General features: G+C 40.0%; 2 protein-coding genes across 3 annotated transcripts; one reads left to right on the top strand and one right to left on the bottom strand.

The window, feature by feature from the left end:
* The first annotated feature begins 2486 nt into the window (after window positions 1-2486).
* MRPS35 (mitochondrial ribosomal protein S35) lies at window positions 2487-16273 on the top strand. The gene is made up of 8 exons (XM_023928032.2): window positions 2487-2754; window positions 4275-4309; window positions 5172-5339; window positions 5730-5790; window positions 6779-6918; window positions 7336-7445; window positions 7898-7967; window positions 15817-16273. Exons 1-8 carry the CDS (start codon window positions 2550-2552, stop codon window positions 16087-16089), a joined length of 1062 nt encoding a protein of 353 aa, XP_023783800.2. The 5' UTR covers window positions 2487-2549; the 3' UTR covers window positions 16090-16273.
* MANSC4 (MANSC domain containing 4) lies at window positions 14855-26764 on the bottom strand. 2 transcript variants are annotated; one of them, XM_023928045.2, is made up of 4 exons: window positions 26450-26764; window positions 24091-24493; window positions 22575-22709; window positions 14855-21638 (listed from the first exon to the last, which is right to left on the bottom strand). In XM_023928045.2, exons 2-4 carry the CDS (start codon window positions 24323-24325, stop codon window positions 20965-20967), a joined length of 1044 nt encoding a protein of 347 aa, XP_023783813.1. In that variant the 5' UTR covers window positions 24326-24493; window positions 26450-26764; the 3' UTR covers window positions 14855-20964. The 2 variants fall into 2 exon arrangements, with proteins under 2 accessions (XP_023783813.1, XP_086742011.1); XM_086885885.1 differs by having other exon boundaries at window positions 24091-24490; window positions 26450-26509.
* Window positions 26765-27041: the final 277 nt, after the last annotated feature.

Here is a 27041-nt window from a genome sequence, read left to right as displayed (position 1 = left end):
GTCAACCGAGAACCTCTGCCCCCGATTCTGTAACAGAGCTCTACAAGCTGAGATTTGCTGTGGTCCAAGTGCAGGACCCAGCACTGGGTCTTGCTGAACCTCATCCCATGCAGCCTGTCCACATCCCTCTGCAGAGCCTTCCTACCCTCCTGCAGATCAACAACTTGTGCACAAATCAGTGTCACCTGCTTGCTGCCCAAAGGGTCACTCGGCACCCTCAGCCATGGTCGTAATGATATCAGACACAACTGGCCTTGCCCAGCTCTGTGAAGGACAGTCACCCTTGGGAAGACATGTTTTTGTGATAATAACATATTCTTTGATAAGCATACGAGCAGACAAACCCTGTTCCTCTCCAATGCTCAGTAACTGGGGTGTTATGAACTGGTACACACTTTCAGAATTTCAGAACTTTAACGCTTATTGTCTTGTCTGCCACCTTACATCCAAGCCCTTCAGGAAACAGTTTTCAATTCCCTACTGGTATTCCCCCTTCTCCTCCTGCTGATTTATCCCAAGGCAGGAAGATGGCAAGCTCCTCTTCTAAGCATCTCTGAGATCAAATGTAGTGGAAGACTGGAAAAGGCCTGGTAGCCAAATGGGAAGGGCCCTCTGTTAAAAATTCCTCTACAAATCAGCACTAACTTTTGCTGTAAAAGAGCCTTGAAGTTCCTGGGGTCTTGGAGGCAGTAACAGTGACATTTGCAGATCAGGGCTGGCCATGGTGTTATGGGCAGAGCAAAGAGGTCGACTCAGACAGCTCAGCCAGTGGATCTCCTCTGATTAAAACCAGCAGGTGGTGAATATATCTGGGAATGTGCTGCTTTCCAAATCCTGTAAAATATTACTAAATACAATGTGTCCTGTGGAATGTGGCCATTGAGACAAGATGTTGGAGTATGGGCTGGTTGTGTTGCAGCAGGGAGGAAAATTCAATTACTAGTTTATCACTGAAAAGTCCCATTGAAAGCAGGAAAGAGAAGTAAATGGAGCAAGAAGTCAATTTTCCAGTAAGGAAAAATGTTCAGAGGCATTCAATTCTCCTTGCTCCGAATCCAAAAGATTTTTGTCAATGTTTTGATTTTCTAGATATAAACAAATCACATAGTCTTTTCTGTTCACATGATTTTCTCAGATTTTTTTAATCCTCTTACATTTCCTGTCCTTCAGGATGAGATACTGGTATATTTTACACAAAATAAATACAACAGGGATAAAATTGTGCATATTTTTTTATCCAGACTTGGAAATCTGGGCAGTTTACTGGGACCACCTGTGCTACCAAGAGTTTTGTTTCCCTATCAAGATTTATTTTGTGGCTAAAACTTTAGGAAAGCTGAAAGGAGCTTTCCCATGGAAAGAAGGTTCCATGCTGTGTTCCAGAGGAAGCTCTCAATGTGCCTGTTGGTATTTCACTTCATTCTTAGTGAGTTCTAAAGCCCCAGCTCTGAGTAGTATCCATATCATTAATACAGGACTTTCCAGGCAGTTACTTAGATTACTTTTAATTTGAAGCTCTTTCACTATGAAATATGAATCAAAACCTTGAGTACCTTTTGCAGTGTATTTGCTAGAAAAGTCACAGTCATTGTCATTCAGATGAGGTTTTTAGAGTGTGTCTCAGATGTAGCCCAGCAGAACTAAATTTGTTTTGCAACAAAAAAAAAAAAAAGGGATTGAAGGATCTTGTGGGAAGAGGTGGATGTGAGAGACAGAAGGCTCTGGTTGAACAGCATGAAGGATTGATTAGTGCCATCAAACTTTTAGCAGAAAATTTTGATTACTAGTTTTAAGAAATACACGGTTTCAGGACTGTGTCTTATCCCAGCAAATTTTACTGGTTATCCTGTTTCAATTTACAGCTACACTGACTTAAACTTTTCTTCATTTACTCTCTACATCTCCTGTTCTGACCTGTATTGTATGGCTGTTTTCACCAGTCCTCCTTCCCTTCAGTTCTGGGGGAAAAAGTAAATCCTCCAAAAATAAATTGGTGGAGACTGGGGGGAGAAGTTGTATTTTTACTTGGGAGAGGGAAAAACTTGACTTGGAGGAGACTCGAGGGGCCCCTCATGGATGTCTGCTACTTCCTTATGAGGGAAAGCAGAGGGGTACTTACGATCTCTGCTCTCTGAGACCAGGGACAGGACTTGGGGAATGGCCTGAAGTTGTGTCAGAGGAGGTTTAGCCTGGACATCAGGGAAAGCGGCTGTAGGGCACTGAACAGGCTCCCAGGAATGGTCACGGCCCCGAGGCTGCCAGAGCTCCAGGAGCGTTTGGACAACGCTCTCAGGGATGCACAGGGTGGGATTGTTGGGGTGTCTGTGCAAGAACACGACACGTTTCGAACCCCGGATATTGCCCAGTCCAGGGTTCCACAGCAGCGTTCAGGAACAGACCCCGGGACGCCTGCGGCTTCTCCCTGGGGCAGAACGGGCCCTACGGGTCTCCATCAGAGCGGCGCTGCCGCGTTCGCCCGTGCGGGGCTAGGCCCGAGCCGGCCGCCGTCGTGCCGGGCGGGGCCGCGGGAGGAGTGCGGCGGGGCCGGGATGGCGGCGTGTGCTGGGCGGTGCCGCCGGGCTGGACTGAGCCGCGGGGTTCTACTGTCCCGGGCTCTGGCGTTCCCGGTTGCGCTGTCCCAGGCTGTGCTGTGCTGTCCCGCCGGCGGAGGCCAGGGCACGCCTCGCTGGGGACGCGCCGCTTTTTCGTCGGCGGCCGCGGTGAGCGGCAAGGAAGGGCCGCAGCCTCGGGAAGGTGAGCGCAGGATGCCCGAGGCGGTCGGGCTGCACCGCCGGCATGGCGGGACGCACGGCAGGCAGGGCTGCAGCGGAGCGGTGCCTGTGTTAGGTTATTCCCAAGGGGAATTTCATCGCTGTGTGTACTCCGGGGAAGCCTTTGGTGTCGTGCCTGGCCTCTGCCAGTGGGAGTGATGGGTCAGGGTTTTCCAGGCCTTTTCCCGGTGGGCATCTGGAGCACGCTGAAAGCTGAAAGGTCAACAGAGTGGAGGTCTGGGCATCTGGAGGTCGCTGAAAGCGCAACAAAGTGATCTCCGGTGACGCTGCTGTAGCTAAAGGTGTCCTGGCCTGAAATTACATATGTTTGTAACCGATTGTAAGATTGTTGTGACATGTGGCTGTATGTAAAAGCACCACGGAAAAGGTAGGTCGAGGGATAATGGAATACTGAATATTATCTGTTGGAAAGCCCTGAATGGATGTACCGTTCGGTTTGAGATTTTAATAGCAAGAAAGTGATGAAAAGGGTTCATAAAGTTTTCAGATAAGGAAAACAACATGCAAAATCCACAAGTTTTTATGGGGTTGGGTTGTAAGACATATGAATGAAATAAAAGAATCCAAACATCCCTTCTTAAATCTCAGTCATCGCTTTTTGCTAAATATGTGCAATCAATGAAATCTCTGAACTCAAACCAAAAACTTGAAAATAAATGCCATCAGGCTCATCTTTGAAAGTCTGAGGCCATATTATTCTGGTGGTGTTTGGACAATGGGGTTTGGAATGTTTTAGAGTTTGAGGAGAAGGAAAAAATGAGGACAGACCGGCATGCAAAGATCAGTGTTTACTTTGAAAGTCCAGTGGTATTTGGTGACTTCATTCATTCCTAGGGATCCCTCACCACAGCTCCAGGTGAAATCAGTGAGCTATAAAGTAGGGCCAGGAAAAGCCCAGGCCTGAAACTGATTAAATTCTTTCACTTCCTTCCACCTTTTCTGGGAATTCCCAGTGAGCGGGATCAAGGTATTCCCCACCCCCAGTTTAAGAAGAGAAACAATCCAATATCCAAAACGTTCATGCAGCTCATGTGTTGGAGAGTGGCACAAAAGACCGTGTGAAGCTGTGCTGTCAGAAGGAAAGGATAGAGCCATGGCACTCTCCTTTTGGGAGTAGGAACTCTTGAGTTTATCCATCTTGTGCTGCTGGTGGAGAGTGATTTGTGGCTGCTGTGTGAGAAAGAGGAAAGGGAGCATAGGAATGAAGGCGAAAGCGTCCTTCATTCTTGTCCTCCAAATTATTTTTTATTTTATTTTTTTAAGTAATTAGTAATTACAGTTTTTACTGTAATTTTTTTACTGCAGTTTTGAGTATCTCATCTTCCCCTTCTTCCATGTAAAGATTGTAGAGTATTACTAGGTATTGTCACAAAGACAAAAAAAACCCATACAGAATTATGCTGTATTTTTTGCTTCCTAAACTACAGAATAATTTCTTTTTAAAATGTTTTTGTTCACCTCTTTTGTTTTTCCTTCTTTCAGGTTCAGTAAGGAGAAGAGGCAGGACACCACAGTTTGTAAGTTCAGTAAATTTACAGTTAGTTCAAGTGTTTGGGAAAGTTTTCTGTGTTGTATCAGTTTACTCAGGAGCCCTTTCTGCAGTCAAATCCTGGTGAAACAATCCCCTGGGACTGGCCTGCCATCACCTGGCTTCTGTAACCTTTTCAGTCTGTGTTATCAAAATCAAATATATAACACTAAGCTGATGGTTAATTTGCATTGACACCATGTAGCGCAGGTCTGAAAAGTAACTTAAAGTTGCATTTCCAGTAACCCAGACATGTCAATGTTCTTTTTAGCCTGAGTTTACAGGGTTTGTGGTATAAAGATTTCTGGCATAAAACTTTTCTTTTTCTAAGAGCATTTAACTGAAATGATGGTCAGTTTTTGGAGTGTATAAGCTGTTTCTGCAATATGCTGATACATTGTCCCTACACTGAAATTTCTGTGGCAAGAAATTTCAGCATTATTTATTACGAGCTGTTCCACACCTACAGAATTACAGATTTTTAAAACTCCTTGTCTTGTCCCCCACTAAACATTCATGCCCTTTAGGAAATAGAGTTTGCAATTCTGTGCTGGTTTGATTCCCCCTCCTGATTTATCTTAAGGGAGGATGATGGCAACTTCTTCTTCCTAAGCATCTCTGGCATCAAATACAGTAGAAGATTGGGAAAGGCTAGGCAGCTAATATGGGAGAGGCTCTCTGCTAAAAATTCCTCTACATATCAGCACTAACTTTTGCTGAAAAGGTGTCTTGAAATGTCAAGCTGTGGTAATTTCAGTGTATTCCTGAAAACACTGTTTGGTGTGTTGATCCTGTCTTGTCTTACATCCCGTGTATCTCCCGTCCCACCTGTCCCCTTTACCCTTGGTTAGGCTGCACCTCCCAGGACGGAGAGGATGGTTGTGGATCAGGACTGGAGCAGTGTGTATCCAACAGCAGCTGCCTTCAAACCTGCCTCTGTGCCTCTCCCAGTCCGAATGGGTTACCCAGTGAAGAGAGGAGTGCCTCCACCAAAAGAAGGCAACCTAGAACTTATGAAGGTAAGACACATGCCATGGCTGGGGGATCACTTTTAAAGTCACTGTTCACTAAGGCTGCACTGCTTTGATTTGAATATTTGTCTTGGAGACTGTTTTTTGTTATTAAGTCACATAATCCTCTTGTATTTCTAAGTGGTAACAAATATGAAGTTAATTAAAAAGTGAATGATATCAGACTTTTTAGGGTGACCATGCTAGTGACTTTTGTCACAGAGTTAAGTCTTTTCCTAAATCAGACTCGAGAAGAGTCTGCTTATATGAACATTTCCTTAAAGCATGTTACACTGCTTTAGCAAATGTGAGAAGTGTAATCAGATTTCAGTAATGCCCATTTACTTCTGATCAGACAAAAAGCTATTATTTTGGTAACTGTTAATATGTCTGTTTCAGATTCCCAATTTTTTGCATCTTACTCCTCCTGCAATTAAGAAGCATTGTGCAGCTCTTAAAGGTGAGGGGGGTGGGGGGGTTGAGGTTTTTCTTATTTTTGTTTGTTTGTTTGTTTTGTTGTTGTTTTTTTCTTTTTAAACCATCCCTGGAAGTTTTCAGACAGCAGGATGTAACTGTGTGTGATGGAGGTGAGACATGGTACACTTGTGGAGCTGGTTTTTTAGCTGGCTGTGGCTGATACTGCCTGCTTTCCTGCTGCTGCCAAAAGTCATCCAGGAGGTAGCAGATAAGTCTCAGGAGGTTGTCAGCACAACAGTAAGACTGAAATGTTTCTTTTCCATGAGAACTTGCTTGAACTGATGAGTTGATTGTTCAATGGTTTACTGAAGGTGAGTGATGAATGTGACTCAGTTCTCAGAGAACTCTGTGATTGAACCAGGCTTCAATCAGTAGCCCTTATGGGCTGCATTTAATGACCAAAAAGCTGTTAATGTGAAACCCTCTGTGAAAGCAGGGTCTGCTGGAGAGATGCAGGATCTACTGGAGACCAGGAACAGCCTTCCACACAGCAAGCCTGTAAGAGAAACCTAATGAGGAGCTCAGGCAAAGGAAGCCTTTTTTGTGATGAGGGTGGTGAGACAGTGGAAGAGCTTGCCCAGAGAAGGTGTGGATACCCCATCAAGTGTTCAAGCTTAGGCTGGACAGGACTTTGAGCAACTATATCTCGTAAAAAAATCCCCATAGTAGGAGGGTCACTTCCAGTCCAAACCATTCTATGATACTATTTGGCAGCTGTGAGACTGCATCTGCAGTACTGTATCCTGTTTTGGGGTATCCAGTACAAAGAGGGATGTGGCAACACTGGAGCAAGTCTAGCAGAAACACTGCTGATACCTAAATGAGTGGTTTCTAGGACTAGTACTTTTAAAAACATATTGCAATACATTTGAAAGAAACAACAACAACAACAACAAAAAAAAAAAAAAAAAAAGCCAGCCAAAACCCAAGCAGACAGATATTACTCAGAGCATTTTTTCTTTATTGTACAGATTTCTGCACTGAGTGGCCAAGTGCTCTGGACAGTGATGAGAAATGTGAACAGCATTTTCCCATTGAAATTGAAACAGTAGATTATGTTTCTTCAGGGATTTCTATTCGGAATCCCAAAGCAAGAGTGGTGACCTTAAGAGTAAGTAGTAGTTAAGTAAATAAGTAAAGAGCCTTTGTTTCAAACCCCTAAATACTTTGCTTTGTTTTCCAAACATACAAGTGTGATCTGCTGTAAGGAAATGAGGGAAATGGAGGGAATTCAAAATCACACACAAATGAGTACATCTGTGTGTTCCTGACCAAATCTGTCCATTCATATTGACTGGCCTTGGGACTTGTAAAGCATTGTGGGGATGTTTATTATGCAGGTGTATATTGTTTGAATACCCACATTCTTGCCCTGTGTTAAGACTTCCAACATGATACAATCCGAAGAAATTCTGCAAATGCATCCTGAATAGCTCTCATTGATAGAAAATGTGCCTGTCTCAAGTACTTCTGAGTTCAGAGTTTGGATTTTCCAAAGAATTAAAGTTGTTTTCTCATTTTCTTGAAGGTTAAACTTTCTGACCTGAATTTGGATGACCATGCAAAGAAGAAGCTCATTAAGCTCGTGGGGGAGCGGTATTGTCGGGAGACAGATGTACTCACAATTACAACAGATAGGTGAGCTGTCAGAAGGAAACAATATTGTAGCAATGCCTACAGCAGAGAAAGGGCTGGGTGTCTTCTAGTAATACCAGTAATTGTCTTGGTGAATTATATTTTAGGACTAAAATAGGACTTAATTAACATTACTCCTGTTATTAACTGTGAAAAACAGGTTTTAAAAGAGTTCAGACAATGTATTATGGATTCCACTTTGGCACAGGGGGCAAAGAAGTCTCCAGAAGATTTGTAAATTCTTGGGTATTGTATATTTTCCTGCTGACTTGCAGCTGCCATTCTTCTCTGTTCTTATTACTCATGCCCCCATTACAATGTTATTCTTGGTTGTGCGTAATTGAGAAATAACACAGGAAACAACCACTCATTTCCTAAGCTTCCCTGCATTACACAGTAGAAAATTTGATGGTAGGTTTTAACCTTTTGTTCAAAAATTGTTTCTGCATTTGCAGGTGTCCCTTGAGAAGACAGAACTATGATTACAGCATGCACCTGCTCACAGTTCTGTACCACGAATCCTGGGTAAGCAGTTGTACATGGACTCTCTTGATGTGCTCTGTGTCATATTTTAAAGTAAATGACCTTAAAATTCTGTTCTCTTCCAACTCACTTCTCTTCAAATTCAACCAAGAGAACATCGTGTAGGATTCCAAACTCCTATCTATTAGAATATGTCTTTTCTTGGACTCTTCCTGGGCTGCATTAAACCATGGCTGTCATTTGGAAGTGTTCTGCTTCTTAAATGACCTCTCACATATCTTGTCTCAAGCTGACTGCTTTTCTGAGCTCCCTCTTGCTCAGAAAAGGGGTAGCCTTCCCACCTTCTGACTACAGATGTTCCTTTCCCAGGGAATTCTTCACACTTGTCTCCTGTAGTTTTGTGGTTGTGTTGGTGCCCTTCAACAATTGTACAAGCATTTTTTACAGAAAACAAGTGAGCAGTCTGAACTGAAATTGTTGTTGTTGGAAATCCATAGTAATGTTTTGGATGACTGAACTTTGTTCAAGTGTCCCATGTCAGTATCACATCGTTTGAGACAGACAAAGCCTTCATGATCTCCATATGTCACTCTTACAGAAGTTGTACCTTATCTACTACTAAACTCAAGCTTACTGTTTTCAGTTGTTCTAGAGTATGAAATGTCTGTATTTAGCAATTTTATGAATTTTCTTGAATTTGATCACTGCGGTGCTGATGTTCAGAATATCCTAAGGAGGATGAGCTATATTTCCCTTTCAGTGGCAGTTGCCTTAAAGGATAATTTTGTAATTGTAGATCATAATTGCATCAAAGTTAATCAGTGGTGAAAGGTAACATTTCAATTTGCATTACAAATCTTAAATTAATGGTAGAGTAGTTTCCAGTATTAAGCGATGACAAGAGAGCTAGACAGCACTCACTTTAATAATTTCAGACAAACACCTCAGCTGTGCTGGGCTCCAGCTTTAATTAGTACTGGCAGACAGGGCTATGCAATATTGATATGGGAGTATTCAGTGTGTATTGAATATGCACAAGTCTCTTGCACTTTTATTACCTTTCCTTCACGTTAATGTTTGATGAGTTCATCAATCAGTTGTAATTGTCTTTGATTCCCATGAAAAATTAATGCTTTCCACAGACATGGGTTTTTATTTTGTGTGACATGGTTTTTTTTGTGGCATGTTTTTTTTTTTGCCCCTGATCAGGGATAATGCCTTTTAATAACTTGATAAAAGATAGTTTGGATCTATTTTGTAAATCATGACCAAGCAGTCTGTCGTTTATTTCCATTTACATAAACTTTAATATTGGAGGAGGATGGATAGGGCCTGGCCTTCCTTTTAGGCAGTAATATCAGTGCTGTTTGCAGAACTAATTGTAGGATTTGATGACTTTCCCAGCAGAGTAGTGCCACACTGGTGATACACGTGGCTGCTGGAGTTGAATCAAAAGATGAGGGCAGTGTTCCATTCTTGCTGAGTGAAGGAAAGCTGGATCCATGTAACTTCTGCCCTCAAGCATGAAAACTTTGCCCACGACCACTTTAAATGTGGCAGAACTCCTGTGATTTACATTAATATCTGTATTTTGTTGATTGGAAGCATGTATAGGAGGAAAAAGTTATATGCAGATATACATCAGGAAATGGAATTTCAAGTGTAATTATGTTTTAGTTGCCAGTGATGCATCATCCTTTTATTACGAATAAAAAAAGTTCAGAATGCAATATCAGATCCATGAGTTCAGTTATTTTAAAACAGTCTTTAAAATCTTCACAACCTAAGAATGTTTTGTTTTCTCCTTCTAAAATACCTGGAGATGTTTTGCTTCCTGTTTACTAGTTGTCTTGTTATTAATAAAATATTGCTGTTTTATTAGCTTTCAGAATATATTAATTAGATGGCTGATTGCCTCAACTATTAAGAATTACATTTCTCTTCTTTGGACTTTTTCTGTGATTCCTTTCAGATTATCCCCCAGGATTGTGCCTAGATCAAATTAATCAGTGAAAGAGTGAGATATATTAGATAGATTATTTATCAGCATCTTAACCAGTTGTATTTTTGCTGCCTCTATACGATGGCTGCTTGAATGCTGTAACATCACTCAAAACCTGGATGTCTTCGTATGGTAGAGGTGGTTTTCAAAGAGTTAGAGTTTGCTGCCCTCTAGTGGTTGAAAGGATCGTGGATGGATTTCTTCACACAGCTTGGATTAGTAGTTCATCACTCAAAAGACCACTTCTGTTGGGAGTTGAAAGCAGGAATGAGAAGTAAATGCAACAGGAAGTCAATTTTCCAGTAAGGAAAAACGTTTAGAGTAATTAAATTTTTATTGCTCTAATTCCACATGGTATTTCAACATACACAAGATGAATGAGAGAGAAGGATCTTGATTTAGCCTTGCAAAGCTGGGATCTTGAAAGATTCCTAAAAAGTTGTCCTGGATTTTCTGGTCTCCACTACTTACAGTAAGAAAAAGAAAGGTGAGGGAAAGAAAAAAAAATGAATGGGCAGGCAGCATGGCAGTGGAGGCTTAACTAAAATTTATCCTTCAACCCTGCAGCTGTACAGCTTGATTGAATGTCAAGGGAACTACTTTTGCATTTCTTTTTAGAGCTTTCAGTGGTAAGGCACTGGTGGGATGCAATGTCTGTGTCTGCATGCTGAATGGGTATTTTTATATGACCACTGGTGATAACACTCAAATCCATCATACAGCTTTTCTTCAGGCTTCATCTTCATTTTTTTTCAACTACAGTCATTTTAAGCTATTTAAGTCATTCCAAATAAACGTAATTTTTACTGTTTCAGGTTGTGGCAGTAATACTTGCTAACAGCAGAATTTTGCAGTTTCATAGCGGGAGTTTACCTTGCAATTCAGCCTAAAATATGTGAAAGGATATGAGCCCACTGTTGAAACATATGCAGGTCTCTGGCTACTTAGGATTAAAAAGTTCATGTTAGGAACACTCGGATGTTATGACACGGGGGTTGTAGAGTTGCAGTGGGAGTTGGAGGAGGTACTCAAGTCTTGCTGAAGCTCCCTGGACACCTTTTTGTATCACTGAAAATGTTCAGGGTAAAGGTTCTGACTTGGGTATTTTAGAACAATGACAGGTGGTGTAATTGTACTCTCCCTATCTAGAACAGGCTTCTCTCTCAGTGTTGTTTAAGGGGTTTAAGTAATGCAGACTGAGGCTGAAGTGAGGATGGTCTCTAAATGTTTGAATATGTCCTTTGTTTTGAAAAATTAATTCCATTGCGTGCTCACCAGAATCAGACAGCTGAGAGAGTCTTCATCAGTAATGGGAACCAGAAAAGGTTAAGATAAAGTGGCTTTACAGTAGATGTTAAATTTCATAAATTTTCTCTGAACTTACACATTTAAAATCAAGGGAAGGAGCTCTTTTGACAGGAAATGTGTATTTTAATAGAAGGTTACGCCTTTTTTTGTACTTCTTGGAACCAAAAAGGATGAGCATTCCAGCATAAGGCTGAATTAGGAATTGTCTTCGTAATATTTCTGACTATAGTAAGCTTCTTGCAATACCTTGTGTTTTAGCTCCATGTTTCTTGTTGCTGGAGAAACAAGGCTCCTCATTGATGCATAAATACAGTTTTTGCAGCTGTTCAGTTTTCAGTCTGTGTTGGAGTGAAATGAAGTCTCATGGGGCATAGACATTCATAAAAAAAGTGAACAGAAAATCAACAGACTTGGATTTTTAATATCACTGATCTGTCTTGATGAGATCAAAATCTTATTTGGTCAACCTTCAGAAGGCAAACTGAGGTAGATTTTTTTTAAAAAAAATATTTTTATATTTATTAAGGTATTTACCTTACAAATGACCCTTTCAGAAACCTGGATTTTCCAGAAAATGCATGCAGCCACTCTTGCCTAGAGAAATTAGATGTTGTCCTTAGTTTTGAAAGAGGCTGATGGCAACTTTCCCAAGTTAGTTACAGAGCCAGAGAGTAAACTTGGGAGCATCATTAATTATGAGCGCATCATTAATTATGAGAGCATCTCTTATGCAGTATTAGTATTTGGGGAAGAGTTCTGTTTTGTTTCTCTGCTTGTTATCCTTTTTTGTTACATATTTGTACCTCACTGGAATTTTAGTCCTCCTTTAGTCTTGGTTTTCTCTTGACCCTCTAGAAGTCCTACCAGCCCTGTGCCAGTGCTGTGTCCTAGAAAATACAGTTCTGCTTATTCAGAACAATGGATTTTAACTTACTGCACATCAACAAGTAATTACAATTTCTGTATCCAACCTCATATGATACAAATAGGTTTTGACTTTCTACAAACTCCTATTGATATCTCTAAGTTGCTAATTAAATAGTACAGATTAAAGGTGTATTATATCCAAAAAGATAAGCACTTAAGATTGAAGGCTCCCAGTAATTTGGAAAATGTTAGCATAGCTGTCATTTATTAGCTGAAAATCTAAGATCATTGTACCACACAGAGCATCTTTTATTTCAATGCAGTACAAAGTATATTTATTTCAGACGATACAGACTTTGAAATTTAACATGCCATTTAAGGAATTTTCCTTCCCCTCAAAAATAATCCTTTTAAAATACCTGATATTTGCTAAACAGCATTAAATACTTCACTGTTCAAACTATTGAAAAGAAAATTAACCAACATGAGTCATGTTTTTAATTGCCCTCAACATTTCTAAATGCCACTAGAGAAATTTCTGTTAAAATGTTTTTCCCAAAAGGAAGATGGGGGAACTGACAATTTTAAGCCTCTGTATCACTGCAGCAGCAAAACTGCGAGTTGAACAGGCAGAAAAAATCCCAAGCACATTGATGGTGAAATACCTGCTTAAGAGATCCCAAATTCTTTTCTTTCTTCTCTACTTTAAGGTACCATATAAAGTGAAGCTTTTTATTAATGGCTCACATGTAAAAGGCGACTTCACTGTCCAAAGTCTATTTTAGCATTCGTACTTTCAGAATTCAGATAAGCACTGTATAGGCTTGTAAATCTCCCAATGTACTGGCTTAAATTGTAGCATAAAAGATTTTCTTAGAAAGAAATCATATGTTTATGGCATTGAAAAAATAATTCTTTATATTTGCATTAGGAAGTGAAAAAATAGTCTTTCTATGCCTCTTTAGTCATAGGTTTAGATCTTTGACTTTATATGGAAAATTGTTTTCTGTTGTTTTGGTTTGTGTTTTTTTGATTCCTATTTTAAGTCTTTTAAGAGGAAAAGGTTGAAAGTATCAGCCGAGCACATCTTTAGCCAAGCTGGATAATACTGAGATTCTGTCTTTGTGTGACAGAATGAGGAATCCATTTTTAGTGAATTCTTATTTTCAACCTGGTTCACAAAGTGGGGATTCTAAGAAAAACATTACACAATATCACGCTTGGATTCTACTTCTCCACACGGATTCCACAGTTTTATTCTCATTTTTAAGATTGTAGTGTTCACTAACTTGCTAAATCTGTAGGGGACAAAAATAATTCAACTGATGAAATTTGAATGATAAAGACTTAATTTTTGAACTTTATTTAATTGTTCTTATTAATTTTATCCATAACACTTATGAGTCTGTAACACATGTAACATTTCCACTGTTCAGAGTCCATGGTGCTTGTCTACCTAGAATACATTTCCAGTTGTTTATATAATTCCGCAGTCACTTTTCCCTTGCAGTAATTCTTGTTGAAAAGTATCTTAAGTTTCACTGGATACAGTTAGTTTGCAAAAACTAATGGATTTGGAAATCTCTCCTACTGTCAAATCCCTTTCTGCCTTCACCCTCACCTCCCACCACACAGTCAGATTTTATTTTAAAATCCATGTTGGCATCATTCTGTTGGGAAGGATTCCTAGAAAGAAATACTCAACAGTTGCTTTAAAATCTTGCTTTGTATTGCTTACAAGAGGTAGGTAAATTTTAATCTGTTCATCAGCGTGCATCTCCAAAATCCTGTAAGTTGCTGTGTGCAGAGAAGGATTTTCCTGAAGAGATAAATGTGATACTGTCATTGGTCCTTGTAGTCTCTGCTATGACTTAGAGGTTTTTAAAAGCCTCACAGGGATCTTTTGTTTGAACTTCAGATATTAATTTGGTCCAGGGAGTGGCCAGGAGTGATACCCATATTCCCTTACTCCTGAGAAACCATATCCCTGTGAGAGAGGCTTTGGCTTGAAAATTCTGTTGTAGTTCAGGGGAAAAAATGTCTTGCATAAACACTCTGCAGATAACCAAGGGATGTGTAAAGCAGGATAATGCTGTTAATTTAAAACTCTAAATCTACACCCTGGATTGCAGGGCTTGTCAAACAGACAAGGAACACTTCACTGTGCCCACTTATTCCATTAATATTTCAGCAGAACAGGGCTACAGGATGTCCTTTTGTTCCTGTTTTTCCCCTCCAGAAAATGAATGAGATCCTTTTACTCCTGTGGTTTAATTGTGTCCAGGGTTTAATGTAGTCATATGAACCTTTGAGCAGTGTGAATTGCTTCTTCTGATTTGGACTCAGACTCAAAAGACAAGAGATGCCATTTACCAGGTTCAGGACACAGCAGTTGGGAAAGTGTTTTAAATTCAGATAGAGGAATCCAGCCACACAAGAGTTGCAGGGTGAAAAAAACTATTGGAGCTTAATTAAAGGTTATTGAATACTGTGGTTTGACTGCAGCAGCCTTGATTCTTAGTGGAAAGAATAACCTTTAAATAAACAAATGAAAAACAATACCAACACACACCCCACTGTACCACCTTCACAGAAAAAAAACCCCAAAAACCAAAAACAACCATCAACCAAACAACAACAAAAAACCCTCCTCCCCAACTTGCAAGAGGTTTTTTTTGGTTATGCATAGCACAGCTAAAAATTTACTGAAGAGCCCTTTTTTGCAAATGATTTTAAAAAAAGACAAAATCTGTATGATTAGAGGCTTTACTGTAAGGTTTCTTTGAATGTATTTCCAGAGAAATGCAAGTTTTATTTATACATGATTTTATAACAATTCTAAGAAAAACATGAATAGTAAAACTAAACCCAAAGTATTTCAAATTGTGATTCTTACATAGGTGAGGTAATACAAAGATACGACATACTGGTTACATTAGTAAAGTACTAAATGATTGTAAATACTCAAACATACAGCCTGCAATGTATGAAAATGCAAATATATCACTGAAGCATCTGTATTTATCAAAATACAATAAAAAAAAATAGCAGGTTACAACATTTGAAATATTCCTTAAAGGTTCTTTCAAGGCCTGGAGAAATGTTGAAAGACAATTAATACAGAACAAGTGTATTTGCAGGCATTTGGATGGTGTCTTCTGTCAGTGCCCAGCTTGTGATCCTGTCTAATTAAGTAAATACCAGCACCTTGTGGAGAGATATTCTATTGAGCAATTTATTTTGTAGGAAGAAGAAATGGATTTGTTGGTGGTGCTTTTCTTTGTGAGTCACATCGTGGGTTACTCATTAGGCACTGTCTCACTTTCCCTCCACCAGCCAGTGTAGCCAGAGCAGAACCCTGTGCTAGGGAGATAGGAGCTGGGTGGCTGCTTCCAGAACTGCAGTGTTGAGGGCTCTTTAAAATTACTACCTTTGCAAGGTTTTTAGTTATTATATATAGGCCATAAGCTTTTCCTCCCACTCTGACTCACCCAGTTGTATCTGCCAGATACATAAAGAACCTGATGAGTGGGAGAAAGGAGCTCATCCTGCTCATACATGCTTGAGTTACAAGCCTCGGACTCTAAAGGAGGAAATACCTTCCACCATGAATGCAGTTTTTGAAGAGAATTGCTCTGAGAGATCAATTTCTTCAAATTATTGTTGCTTTGTTTCAGTCTTGGGTAGTTTTTCAGGTTGTGTATTTTCTTTCAGAAAACTGAGAAGTGGGAGAGCGAGAAGTCTGAGGAAGACATGGAAGAGTATATCTGGGAAAACAGTCACTCTCAGAAAAATGCCTTGGACACACTGCTTCAAATAAAAGCCTCAGAGAATGTCAGTAATGTCACTAAGGAGGAGCTGCTGGCATCTGAAGTGGTTAAGAAATACAGAAACTCAGTCATTGCACTTAAAAACAACGGTGAAACAGAAAGTAACATGTCTCAGTACAAGGAATCGGTGAAGAAATTGTTGAATATACAAGCATGAGAGCAGAGTCTGCAGGTATACCTAATCGTTACAGACATGTTCAACTACTGTATTAGTATGTCTTAATGATATGGATGTATAATTATTCAGAACCTGAAGCAAAAAAATGAAACTTGATGATGAGTTAAGTCCTATCCATTAATCTTTTCCATTGAATAAAGTATGTTTGGATTCATACTGGTAACTGGAATGTTTTATTCTGTGTTTTGTTAGCATGGGAGATCCTGGTTCAGTCCACTGTTCTTAATCACATTCTGATTCTCACACTTTTTGGGCCTTTAACCTAGAGCAACAATATCAAAACTAATGAAATTAGTTAGGCTTCCAGTTCCATTAATTAGAAGTCTGAAAATTAAGAGCTCTAAATGCTTTTTAAATGCCATTCAGATTTTTCCCTATGTGTAAAATTAGGGTAATGTTGCTTAATGTTGCTGATTTGAAGAGGTGTTGAAGCACTCTGGACAGTTGAGGTTTTCAGTTGTTATTGTGAGGGCAAACAAATATCCCGTGTAAAAGCACCTGTGTCTAAAATAATGGAGTAAAATAAGGTGGAAAATGAGATGGTAGTGGGAAGGTGAAGCAGCAGTTGTTGAGAAGATCTCAGAGTACCTGGGACAGGAAGGATGAGAGTTGGTGAGATGGGTTTGTAACTAAATAGGAGTGGACTGAGCCTTGTTACCCTCTGACTGCTGTTACCTGCTGACTTCTCTTGAAAGTACCCAGACTTTTCAAGGAAAGAAAAAACTTTTTAGCATCCTGTGTAGCACAGAGAAAGAATTATATCTATGTTTATCATATATTAGGTAATTTGTAATTGAAAGAAATTGATTTAAAACACTGGAATGACAATTTTATTGCTTTCTCACAATTAAGGAAAAAAAAACCCTACCAAACCTTGAAAGAACATAAATAATTCTTGCTTTTATTGTACCTTCCTGGCTTAGTGAGATTTCAACTTGGAGAGAGTCATTCTCTAGAAGGGGCAGAGGCAGTTAAGGATTCTACATACCTATAAAAGAGCTGACCATGTGACCCTGCCAGCAGCTCGTTGAAAATAAGCAGTGTAAGAATAAGAACATTGAAAGCTGAGGGGAATTGATTCCTGCAGCATTCTGTGTGCTGAACTCACTCTGCTAGAATTTCTCACTGTGTGCTCTGTGTGTACATACAGTCAAGGAGTGGATCTGTTCCCACTGCCAAAACACTGTGAGTTTAGGAAGGATTCTTCCTAGGTCAAGGTTGTTTTCATATGGTGAGAGACCGAGTTTAATGCAGCATTTAATTCCTACGAGAATTTACCAGAGCTGTAGCTAAGACTGAAAATGTTTGTCCTGTAATCCCAATTTTGCACTGACTGACTTGGTTCTTTAGTAGTCCTTCCTTTTGGATGTGTATTAATGTAAAGTTTTAGCAGAAGCTTAATATGGGGAAAGTTTCAGCTGTTATCAGGCTGCTTCTTTATCCAGGGACAATGAGTATAGTGTTTAAAATTCCCATTTGAAATGGGAACATCTGTAATTCTAAATCTTTTCTGAACAGCCATGAAACTGAAACGACTGAGGAAGTAAGTACAGTTTGACTGGAGAGAATGGTATGGCTGGTGCCTGGAGCTGTGCCTGGCTCTGTTCCAGAGGCAGTTTGGTTCTAGTATGTGCACAGGAGAATTCTGTTTGCTTAATTAGCTTTGTCAGTGCCTGCTGACAAAGGGCTGCCCTAGGAGCCACCTGGGGAGCCAGTGCTGTATACAAGGCTAGCAGGAGCAAGGCCCTGAAATGTCTTAAGAAACCCCAAACCCCATAAGTTTGCTTTTCTCCACAGAGCTGTCCTTCTGTACTCAGGACATGTGAGCACTTGAGAAAATTCTCTGCAGCAGAATTCCTTTGCTTTTCACAGAATGGACAAAAGCAGAACTCTAGAAACCACGCCTGAAACAACATTTTGACCTTACCAATAATAATGTCTGGTAGAAAGAACAGCACAGCAAGGGTAATTTGATTTTTTTCATTAGCTCCACAGCTAATTGATGGAAAACCTAAAATGCACAGGCTTTACCAGCTCACTCTGAATTGTTCAAGCCTAACTTATGTACATACTATAAACGTTTCAGGTAATACAGGCAGGATTTAAGGTGACTGTCTCTTGAGCACAAAGTGTCTCTCCCAAAAACAGATGATACCTACTGGACAATGTTGGGATAAAACTCAAATTTACACTTGTGATTTTTACTGATGGTTTCTATGTTGCAGTACAGAACCTGTGTAATGCAGTGAGCAGGACAAAAGGCAGCTTGGATGCTATTTTGAGCTCTTGGATATTCCTCTCTGCTTTTCTGCTTCTCCCTCTAAACTGTTAGTATTTGATAGTGTGACTGCAGAACACCTGGAACACTGGGATCTTTACCTCTGTAGGAGTCTTCTCAACCTCAAGGATGTAAAATACAGCACATATTTTTAAGAAGTGAACTATACATGTCTATTTTACTATAGAATCCTTTTGCATCTTCCATCTCTCTGGAATCCTGTGCTGAAGTTTAAAAACCGACAAGTTAGAGATTAAGAAAATTACAGGTTAAAGCAGCTCTGCAGCACAATAAATTCATCTTTAGCACTGGTTACTTATTCATTCATCATGTACATTAAAATTTAAATTACTGAGGCGTACATCCCTCTGTGCACACCTTTGGGAACTTTCCTTTCATCCCACATATAAACATTCCAAAGAGTGGACATTTTTTTTCCCCGTGTTTCCAGGAATAAGGTTTCTGCAAGCACAAGGAAGGGATAAAGGGACAGTTACATAAAAAGAGATGTGCTGTTTGAACAAATCATCTTGTTACCCATTTCTTGCTTTTCCTCATACATAAAATGTATTTATTTTCTTGTGACTCTCTTAGTCTGTAATAAAATAGCTCTGCTATTGTGTCTCATATAATCCTTTTTGTGCCAATTTTTTTGCCCTCTCTCTGTCAACAAACCAAGAAATCTCTTCAGAACATAATTTTTAATCATTCCCTGCTGTCCCAGAAGCATTTGCTCATGGGACAGATAGAAATTTTCACTTTGTCTCCTACATCTTTTTCTGATGAGAATGGAGGTTCCAGTTGCATTATATGATTCTTCTCCAGAACATCATATTGAGAGTAAGACTCAACAGAGCATCAAGGTGCTCTGAAGTGCACTCTATGGTCACTAATCTGGAGATGAAAAAGACAGGGAACCAGGAATGACTGTGGCTTACTGCAGGCAAGGAGTAATTTTTCTGAAAGTGAAGGGAGGTGAAAACCCTCCTTTTTGAAAGCAAGTGGTTAACTACCTATGACTTGCTCTATTTAAAAAAATCTTACAGCTGTATCCACCCCATAAGATGAGGTTTTCTTCTTTTTTGTCCTTGACACAAACTGTTCTGGATGGTCACTGATAGTACAGATGAGCTGGAAGCACTTCTGATTTTGCTGTCAGCAGATGCTTTATGGGGAGCTCAGGGCACAGCTCAGCCTGAACTGGAAGAATGGACACTTAAGGACTTGGGGACATGAAGTTAATGCAAGTCTCAGGTAAGGAAGGGATTACAATATGATAGAACCTGTCAGTTTTCAGCTGAACTCTGTAATATTTATCTGAGAACAGTAATATCTTAATGGTACAGAGGAGGAAGGTGATGGCCAACATTCACAATTTGTTTCCATGCTGATACTGTAAGAACTGAGTTCCCTAGACAGGCTTTTGTGGCTGCAAGTTCAGCAACAGACCATAAATATATACGTTATGGATTTAAGCATCTTCCCCTATCCCTGATGCATGATTAAATCATGACTTAAATAAATAATGCATTCTCTGTAGCATTATAAATTAACAAGTGAGGGGCATTGTGTTACCATATTGCTGCCTCAAACTGCAAATCTTTGTGAAATAGGGAGAAGGCTTTAAGTGCTCTCCTGTCTTCAAAAATAAAAAATAAATTGGTATTCCAGTAAAAATCCCTAATATGAAACAACTAATTAGAACATGAACTGTGCGATTGAAGATAACAAAATATTCAGCAATGCTTGGCAAAACCCTAGGGTAAGAAAATTGAAACACATTATCCAGCTGAAACTATGGGGTAATGTTTAAGTCAAGAAAAGATAATTCTTCTAATCTAAATTAGATTAAGATACCTGCATATGAATTCTGTATCCTAAAAACTACATGCAATTATGGAGCAATAATAGTTTTAGTATATTCCCAAATTTTCTGGAGAAATTATTTTTGGAATGTAGTGCTGCAATGTCTTGAAGTTTGAATTGCCTTCTTGGCAGCACTCAAGACTATACAGTGGACACAAGCAGAATTTTAACCACTGTACTCAGCTTGAAGAAAGGCATCAGAAGGTACAGACCTAATTCTTTACTAGGTACTTCTCTCAGTTTAGGCTTAGTCTTTCTTTGGGAGAAAACATAATCATTTTGACCATTTCAAACAAAAAGACCATTTTGTAAGTCACTTGTGTACTCCTGCATTACATGGGATGTTTATTCATTTGGTAGCAAATACACAAGCACAAAGATAACTATAGCAGGATTTCTCATCCAGCTAAATAATTCTCTGTCACACAGACATGCCAATGCTGTATCTGCACTGAACCTGAGCGGAAGTGTTACAGTGTTTGTCAGGCATTAATCTGCATCAGATAATGAACCAAAATACTTCAAACAGTGGGAGCTGTGAGTGGGTGCTTCCTACCTAAAGAGACAGGGAGTTGTGCTTCATCTGCTGAGAATTAAATCATAACCAAATATTCTGAACTGTTATCACTTGTTATTCTCTGTGAGAGAAGTAAGCCGGTGTATGGAGTGCATTTTTAAAATCCTGTTTGTTCCAGAGCCAGGATGGTGTTTCACAGATTACCTCTGTCAGGAGCATATTTTATGAGCTGTCTTGACATTCTTGTTCTTGTCCTTACAGGTTTATAGTGACCCCTCCTGTAGCTGCAGCTCTCGGCTGTGAGGGCAACAGTGCAACAGCACAGGCAGAGGAGAGAAGAGCAAAGGACAACAGGAATCAGCCAGACCCCCAAAGCTGCAACTTCCCAGGCAGCTGCCTCGTTACCCAACGTGGAATTCCTCCCACTGTAGCCTTTGGTTTCATTGAGGTGTTGCTTGCTGCTGTTCAGACGAGGAGGGGTGGGTGCATGGGATAACACCTTGTCAGGCTTGGGGCTCATAGCCGAATGTGCAGTCTTGTCTGAGCTGGTGACCGACCTGCTGCTTATTCTCCTAGCAAAAGCAACGTCTACCGGGGAAGTTTCTGCCCTGGAATAGGCAGTACCCTCAGTTCTCCGCACTGTCAGACTCCAGGTGGGGGTGTGAGTGTTTCCTGGTAAGCCACGGCTCGTGGCAGCAGGTGGAGCTCGGAGCAGAGGAGAACCTGATGTGGTGACATTGTGATGTTGGCATCTTCCCCACTCAGGGGTATTTGTGCTCTGCTGCCTCTCAGATGTACTCGCTGAGGAGTGAGCATTTGGCTCTTGGTATTTCAGTTTCTCAAAAATGAGAAGATCTGGATCAATCCCTAGTAAATGAGGATAATGTTAGTTTATTGATAAAAGCTTGTCTGCACGCCCACAAAAAGGATCCATGGAGACAGAGGCAGGGCAGAGAGCCCAGATAATGCCCTTTTGGATTGGACATGTCACTGCCTTGGGTTATGTGATATCTTATGGACTGCAAGGGATGTGCGTTTTGGGATTGCACATGACTTACTATGGGATGCTTAGGGAAGGAATCAAAGGTGAGGAAAGGGTGGTATCTAGGCCATCAAGGGTAGGGAAATCCAGGAAAGCTATGTGTGTGTGACAGTCCGCAGCAGCAACTGGAGGGAAGCTGCACCCTAGAGGCTCAAACATCCCAGCAACTGTTGAGACTGGAGTCCAGACTGGGCACCCTGAGGTCCAGACTGGGAAGACTGAGAACATCTCAGCCTGGCTGCTGGGGACTTTGCATCATATATATGTGTGTGTATATATACACATATTTATATATTTTCACTAACACAAAAGCAGGATAAGGCTTTTGGTGCTCCCTGTGTTGGTGTGTTCAATTTATGTGTTTGGCTCTGTTACCTGTGTGCTCATGGTGCGTGTGCCTAATGAAAATAAATGTTCGGTCTTGTTACTGCTTGGGTCTGGGGACATGGAACAGTGGCAGCCTCCTCTCAGTCTCTCAGAGGTGGGAGGGTATTTTGGCCAAGCACAGTACTGATGAGGTACTCAGAGCATGAATCTTGAGAGCTGTGTGTATCTTCAAGCTCCTTTCTCATTGAATGGAAAAAAGGGGGGAATTATTTTCAGAAGTAGGTATATTAATGAAAAAGGCATTGAGTCTCCAATTTTTTAGGGTTGTGTGTTACTTCAGGAGGTCATTTAGCACAGCAGCTGACCTGGTATCAATTTTAAAACTTCCTAATACTGCTCTGTTTTCAGCCATTATAAATTAAATGCTTAATTACCTGTTGTGATGTTGTACAAAATGACATCAACTCCAGCCCTTAGAATGCAGCTTTCCAAAGCTGGGCAAGACATGTGCAGACAGTTCCTGTTCTCATGAATGGCTCCATGGTAGAACACTGCTAGATTGCAAGAGACTGGAACCCATAAAGAATAAAGCTGAGCTTCCCAGCACAATGACCATTGCATTTTGCATGTTATGATGTTATTTAACATGAGAAGTTCATTATATTTGCCCAGATCCTGTGGGACGAGAGACCAGATCCTGTGGTTCTCTCTTTATCATATGAACTAATTGAGAATACAGTCAAAAGAGATTTTTATTTTACATCTGGACTAGAACAGCCATATGAGTTCTACTTCTGTATCTCATTAAATAATAAGTGATTTAAAGCCCTTTGACAAGCCCTCTAATGTCTCAGTTTTAGTTAAGATAGTAACAAATTTTGTTTGATATAAAAAGGAGATTTCAGGTTACCATTTATTAGCTTTTTAAGTATCCAGTCCCATATGGGGGATATGAGAAGAAGTTTATTGTTGAGGTAGGAACATCCTTGCTGAAATATATGTAATTTTTCTCACCTCGCATTATTTAAGACAGAATTTGACTCTTCCCAGGATTGCTGCTGGAAGTTACTTATGACACTGCCAGATTGTGAAGTTTTTTGAAGATATTTTTACTCTTAATTCAAAATATCATCAAAATTTATATTCACTCTTTTAGTAACTGGTATTTCACTTTCATCCTCCCAAAACATATCCAAACCCTTTTCCTGTCTGGAGAGTTTTGAAAATTTAGGCACCACAGACATGCAATTCATGTGTCCTTCTAAAATATATTCCTGTAGAGTACCAGTGCAGTGTGATACAAAGAAAGTACAAGGCTTAGGACAAAAAATGATTTTGTTTCTTTTTTCTCTGAGCCTGAGTTTACTAGGCTAGAGAAAAGGCATGGACAGCTGAATAACTGCTATTATTTATTGCTATAACTTTAGTGTTACCTGGTTTGCATGGTATAAATACAAAATGAGAGAGTGCTTTCTCCAAGGAACTGAATATTCTTGTATTTCAGAGAAGGACAAACTGTGTGTCCCCTCCACTCTCCCTCTCACCATGTACTCCATGAAGAGAGTGCTGTTAGAATCACTGTCACTGGTTGTTTTCTACAGTAGCTGGGGATGAATACTGAAGAGTTACTCTCTTAATGTTGGTATTGCCTACAAGCTTTGTAACAGAGATCTAAAATTTCAAAGGAGAGTCTAAGATTTTAATGTGTTCCTAGTGTAGCCTTCTAAACAAATACAGATTATCATTAATCACAGATAATTATTATTAATTACAGAATTTCCTTTCTACAGGACAACAGTTACAATGTGCCTCTGCTTTCCTGCCTCAAAAAAATTTATAGATCCTGCTTCCACCCCCTCTATTTCTTCTTCAAGTGAAGGACTGTTTATATAAACATTACCCAAAATGGGGGGTTTAATGTGTGCCACGATCTTGCCAACAAGTACTCACTGTTCCTCAGAAGGCAGCAGGTTCTGCTGCACTGTTGGGGGGAGATTTCTGCATAACCCTTCAGCAGCTGGGCTCCCCTCCTCTGAGATTCCCGCAGGTCCACAAGGAGGCCTGGAAAGCGCCGGATCCAGCAATTCTTGTAGAAGGCAGTGGGCAAGCAGAAGCACTGGGACTCCCCAGCCAGACCCAGAAGCAGCAGCATTTGTGCCACTGCCACCAGCAGAGCCATGGCCATGTGTCAGGGCCTCAGGGAGCCCCCTGCTGCTCCAGGGGTGCATGGAAGGTTGCACCAACACTGCAGAGACCATCCTTGGATGGCTGAGGATGCTGCCAGGTCTGCGAGGGGCTTGAGCCAGGGCAGGGTCTCCTCCAAACAGTGCCCATAGTGCTGTTTAGGCAGCTGCTGGAAGGAAGCAGACATTTAATGAGTTACAGAAGATTTTAAGAGAGATTATTATTATTATTATTATTATTATTATTATTATTATTATTATTATTGCTGCTGTTCTCTAACTTGAGTATTTGGAGATGGGTTTTGAGACACAAAAGGGACAGGTTGTTTTTAGTCATTCAGAGAACTTGTTTCTGTAGTCTCCTCTTTGTCTCTCTTGTCCTCAGACCAAACGACGCAGGCAACCTTGAGATTTGGTGACTAATAGCAAGCTCAGCACATTGTTCCACCTCACTTTGTTCAGGAACACTGTTACACTGAGCACAGAGAAATAGTTCTGTCTAGGATCTGAACAGTTTATCTGGTCACTGCAGAAATTTGCCTTCTTTGCTAACAAATGAACCTCCAGCCAGAGGTGGAGGTGTAGATCTGTTCCCCTTCCTACACTGTTTTGATTGCAAGAATAATACAATTTTATTTGCAAAGATCTAGAACCAGATGGACTCTATGACTTGAGGGCTGGAACCTCCATTCAAGCTGTGAGTGCGTCCTCCCCCTAATAAGTTTAAGAATACTGAGCAGTCCATACAAGGTTTTCTGCTAGGAATATGCCTGTCAGAAAGAAAACACAGCTGACATACAGGGAGATGATTTTTGAAACACCTGGTCTGAAATCTGAAACTCCCACGTTTTGTTTCTTAATAGGACCAAGTCTGATCCCCACTTCCCACATTACGCTTTTCACATAGAAAGGCCTTAAAATATTACAATACACAAGTTTATTTAAACCCAGTGGGCTGTATAGTGAGGTTGAGAGAGTCAGGTAGAAGTATGGTCTGCAATAAAAATTGGGTGTTCAATATATAAGAATATTTTATACTGTGTTTTTACCCTTTAAGACTAGAATCAAAGAATTTCCTCCTTTCCACGTGAAGTATAGATGGAGTGGGGAGTTTTTTAATTCTTTAGTCTTTACAGATGATGTTTATTTTTGAAGAACTAGGCCACCAGTTCGGAAATGAACTGACAGGTGTAATACTTTGTTCCTTACACAGTTCACTGGAAAATAAAAAAGCCCAGAGCAGGTTAACCTGGGTTGATCCAACAGCAAAGCCAAGGCAGTATTTTATTAATTGGAACTATAATTAGGAGGATTCAAAAATAAATGTGTGATGTGGGGAATATGAGAATTAAACTGTTAGAAAGAGGGTAAGTGGGTATCCTTCAAGCCTCTATCCTGAAAAGCAGCTCTTGGCACTTGGGTTGTTTTATTTAGTTTTGGTAGCTTAATATTTTCACCTCTGTAAAAACCAGCACTTAAAACCTTAAATACATTTTTAAATACCTGATACCTTGCACTCGGTGGACTGCACAGGGAAGCTTTTAAACATTTATCTACCATTGCCACAAGCACTATTTACAGTGTACTTTTAAAAATATTTGTTTCATCTTTCCAAATATCCCAAGGTATTACTTGATTTGGAACACACTCAGAAATTTGAAAGATATGCCTGTATTTTGGTATTATGTCCTATATTTAGTATGAATTTCAGTTCTGTTTTGTTCTGTAAGATTTGCATGCAAAAATGTTGATTTCTGATTGCTTTCCTCACTCCTACTCTTCCTGTATCTCCAAGAAGAGAAGCCTGGAAGACTCTGAATAACTTGAGGAAGCACTTAACAAGGAGATTAAAAGTATTCTTTCCTCTTCCTCTCTTCCTGACTAAATTTTAAGGGTAGAAATAGCTGCAGGGAAACTTTCTTTTTAATGAAAGATGAAGTGATTTAAACAAGAAGATAAATGGCTGCTTTAGGCAATTTCCTTTAAAAATAGAAAACTTCTATTAAATTTCACCATCTTCTGCCAGCTTCCCTTAATTTCACTTCAACTTTTCAATGGGAAATGTAAATTAGTGCTGAAATTTTAATTCACAGACATTTTGCAAGAAGGAAATCCCTAGGTCTTACCTGCAAATCAGCAGCTGATTTTCCATGTGCTCTGCAACGAGGGACCAAGAGGCTGTCACTGATAACAAGGGAGTCTGTGGCCAGTACCAAACCAGCACTTCATGCTATTTAGGAAATCCTTTCATCTGACTCCTCACATTTCCTCCTGGAAAACAAAAAGGCAGGGAGGCCTGTTTCCTGTGAGAATATGAGTGTTTTTGTATGCCTTTCAGTAAAAGAGATATAAATGGACCGGCCACTCTGGAACAAAATTATCTTTTTCATGATCCTTCTTATAATCAGAAACAGTCCCTGAAGTTTCCCACCTGGGCTAGCAGTGAGAATGGCACAATCCAGGAACTTCCCAGCACAAAGGATTCAGCATCAGGCCTTAACTCTTTTTTTGCCAAACAGAAACAAAAGCAGACACTTTTTCCATATGAAGTAACAGACTTGTATTAATTTTTGGAACTATTTTTTAGCTTTTAGGGACTATATGGTTCTATCACTCAGAATATGTAAAGACCAGAAAGGATCTATTTAGTTGTAGAATTGTGGAATGGTTTGGATTTGAAGGACCTCAAAGCTCACCCATTTGCACCCTCTTGCCATG

Source organism: Cyanistes caeruleus, chromosome 4, assembly GCF_971803275.1.
Source record: "Cyanistes caeruleus chromosome 4, bCyaCae1.hap1.1, whole genome shotgun sequence".
NCBI lineage: Eukaryota > Metazoa > Chordata > Aves > Passeriformes > Paridae > Cyanistes > Cyanistes caeruleus.
This window is presented reverse-complemented; position numbering and strand designations above follow the sequence as displayed.

Bases quoted from the DNA above. Each gene is read 5' to 3' on its own strand.
- MANSC4 (XM_023928045.2), bottom strand. From the start codon at position 24,325: ATGGCCATGGCTCTGCTGGTGGCAGTGGCACAAATGCTGCTGCTTCTG. The intron at 22,710-24,090 runs GTGAGTACTTGT...TATGGGTTCCAG, and splicing joins CTGCTGCCTTCTGAGGAACA to TCTCTTGCAATCTAGCAGTG. The intron at 21,639-22,574 runs GTAATTAAGCAT...CTCATTTACTAG, and splicing joins TTTGTACAACATCACAACAG to GGATTGATCCAGATCTTCTC.
- MRPS35 (XM_023928032.2), top strand. From the start codon at position 2,550: ATGGCGGCGTGTGCTGGGCGGTGCCGCCGGGCTGGACTGAGCCGCGGG. The intron at 2,755-4,274 runs GTGAGCGCAGGA...TCCTTCTTTCAG, and splicing joins AGGGCCGCAGCCTCGGGAAG to GTTCAGTAAGGAGAAGAGGC. The intron at 5,791-6,778 runs GTGAGGGGGGTG...TTTATTGTACAG, and splicing joins GCATTGTGCAGCTCTTAAAG to ATTTCTGCACTGAGTGGCCA.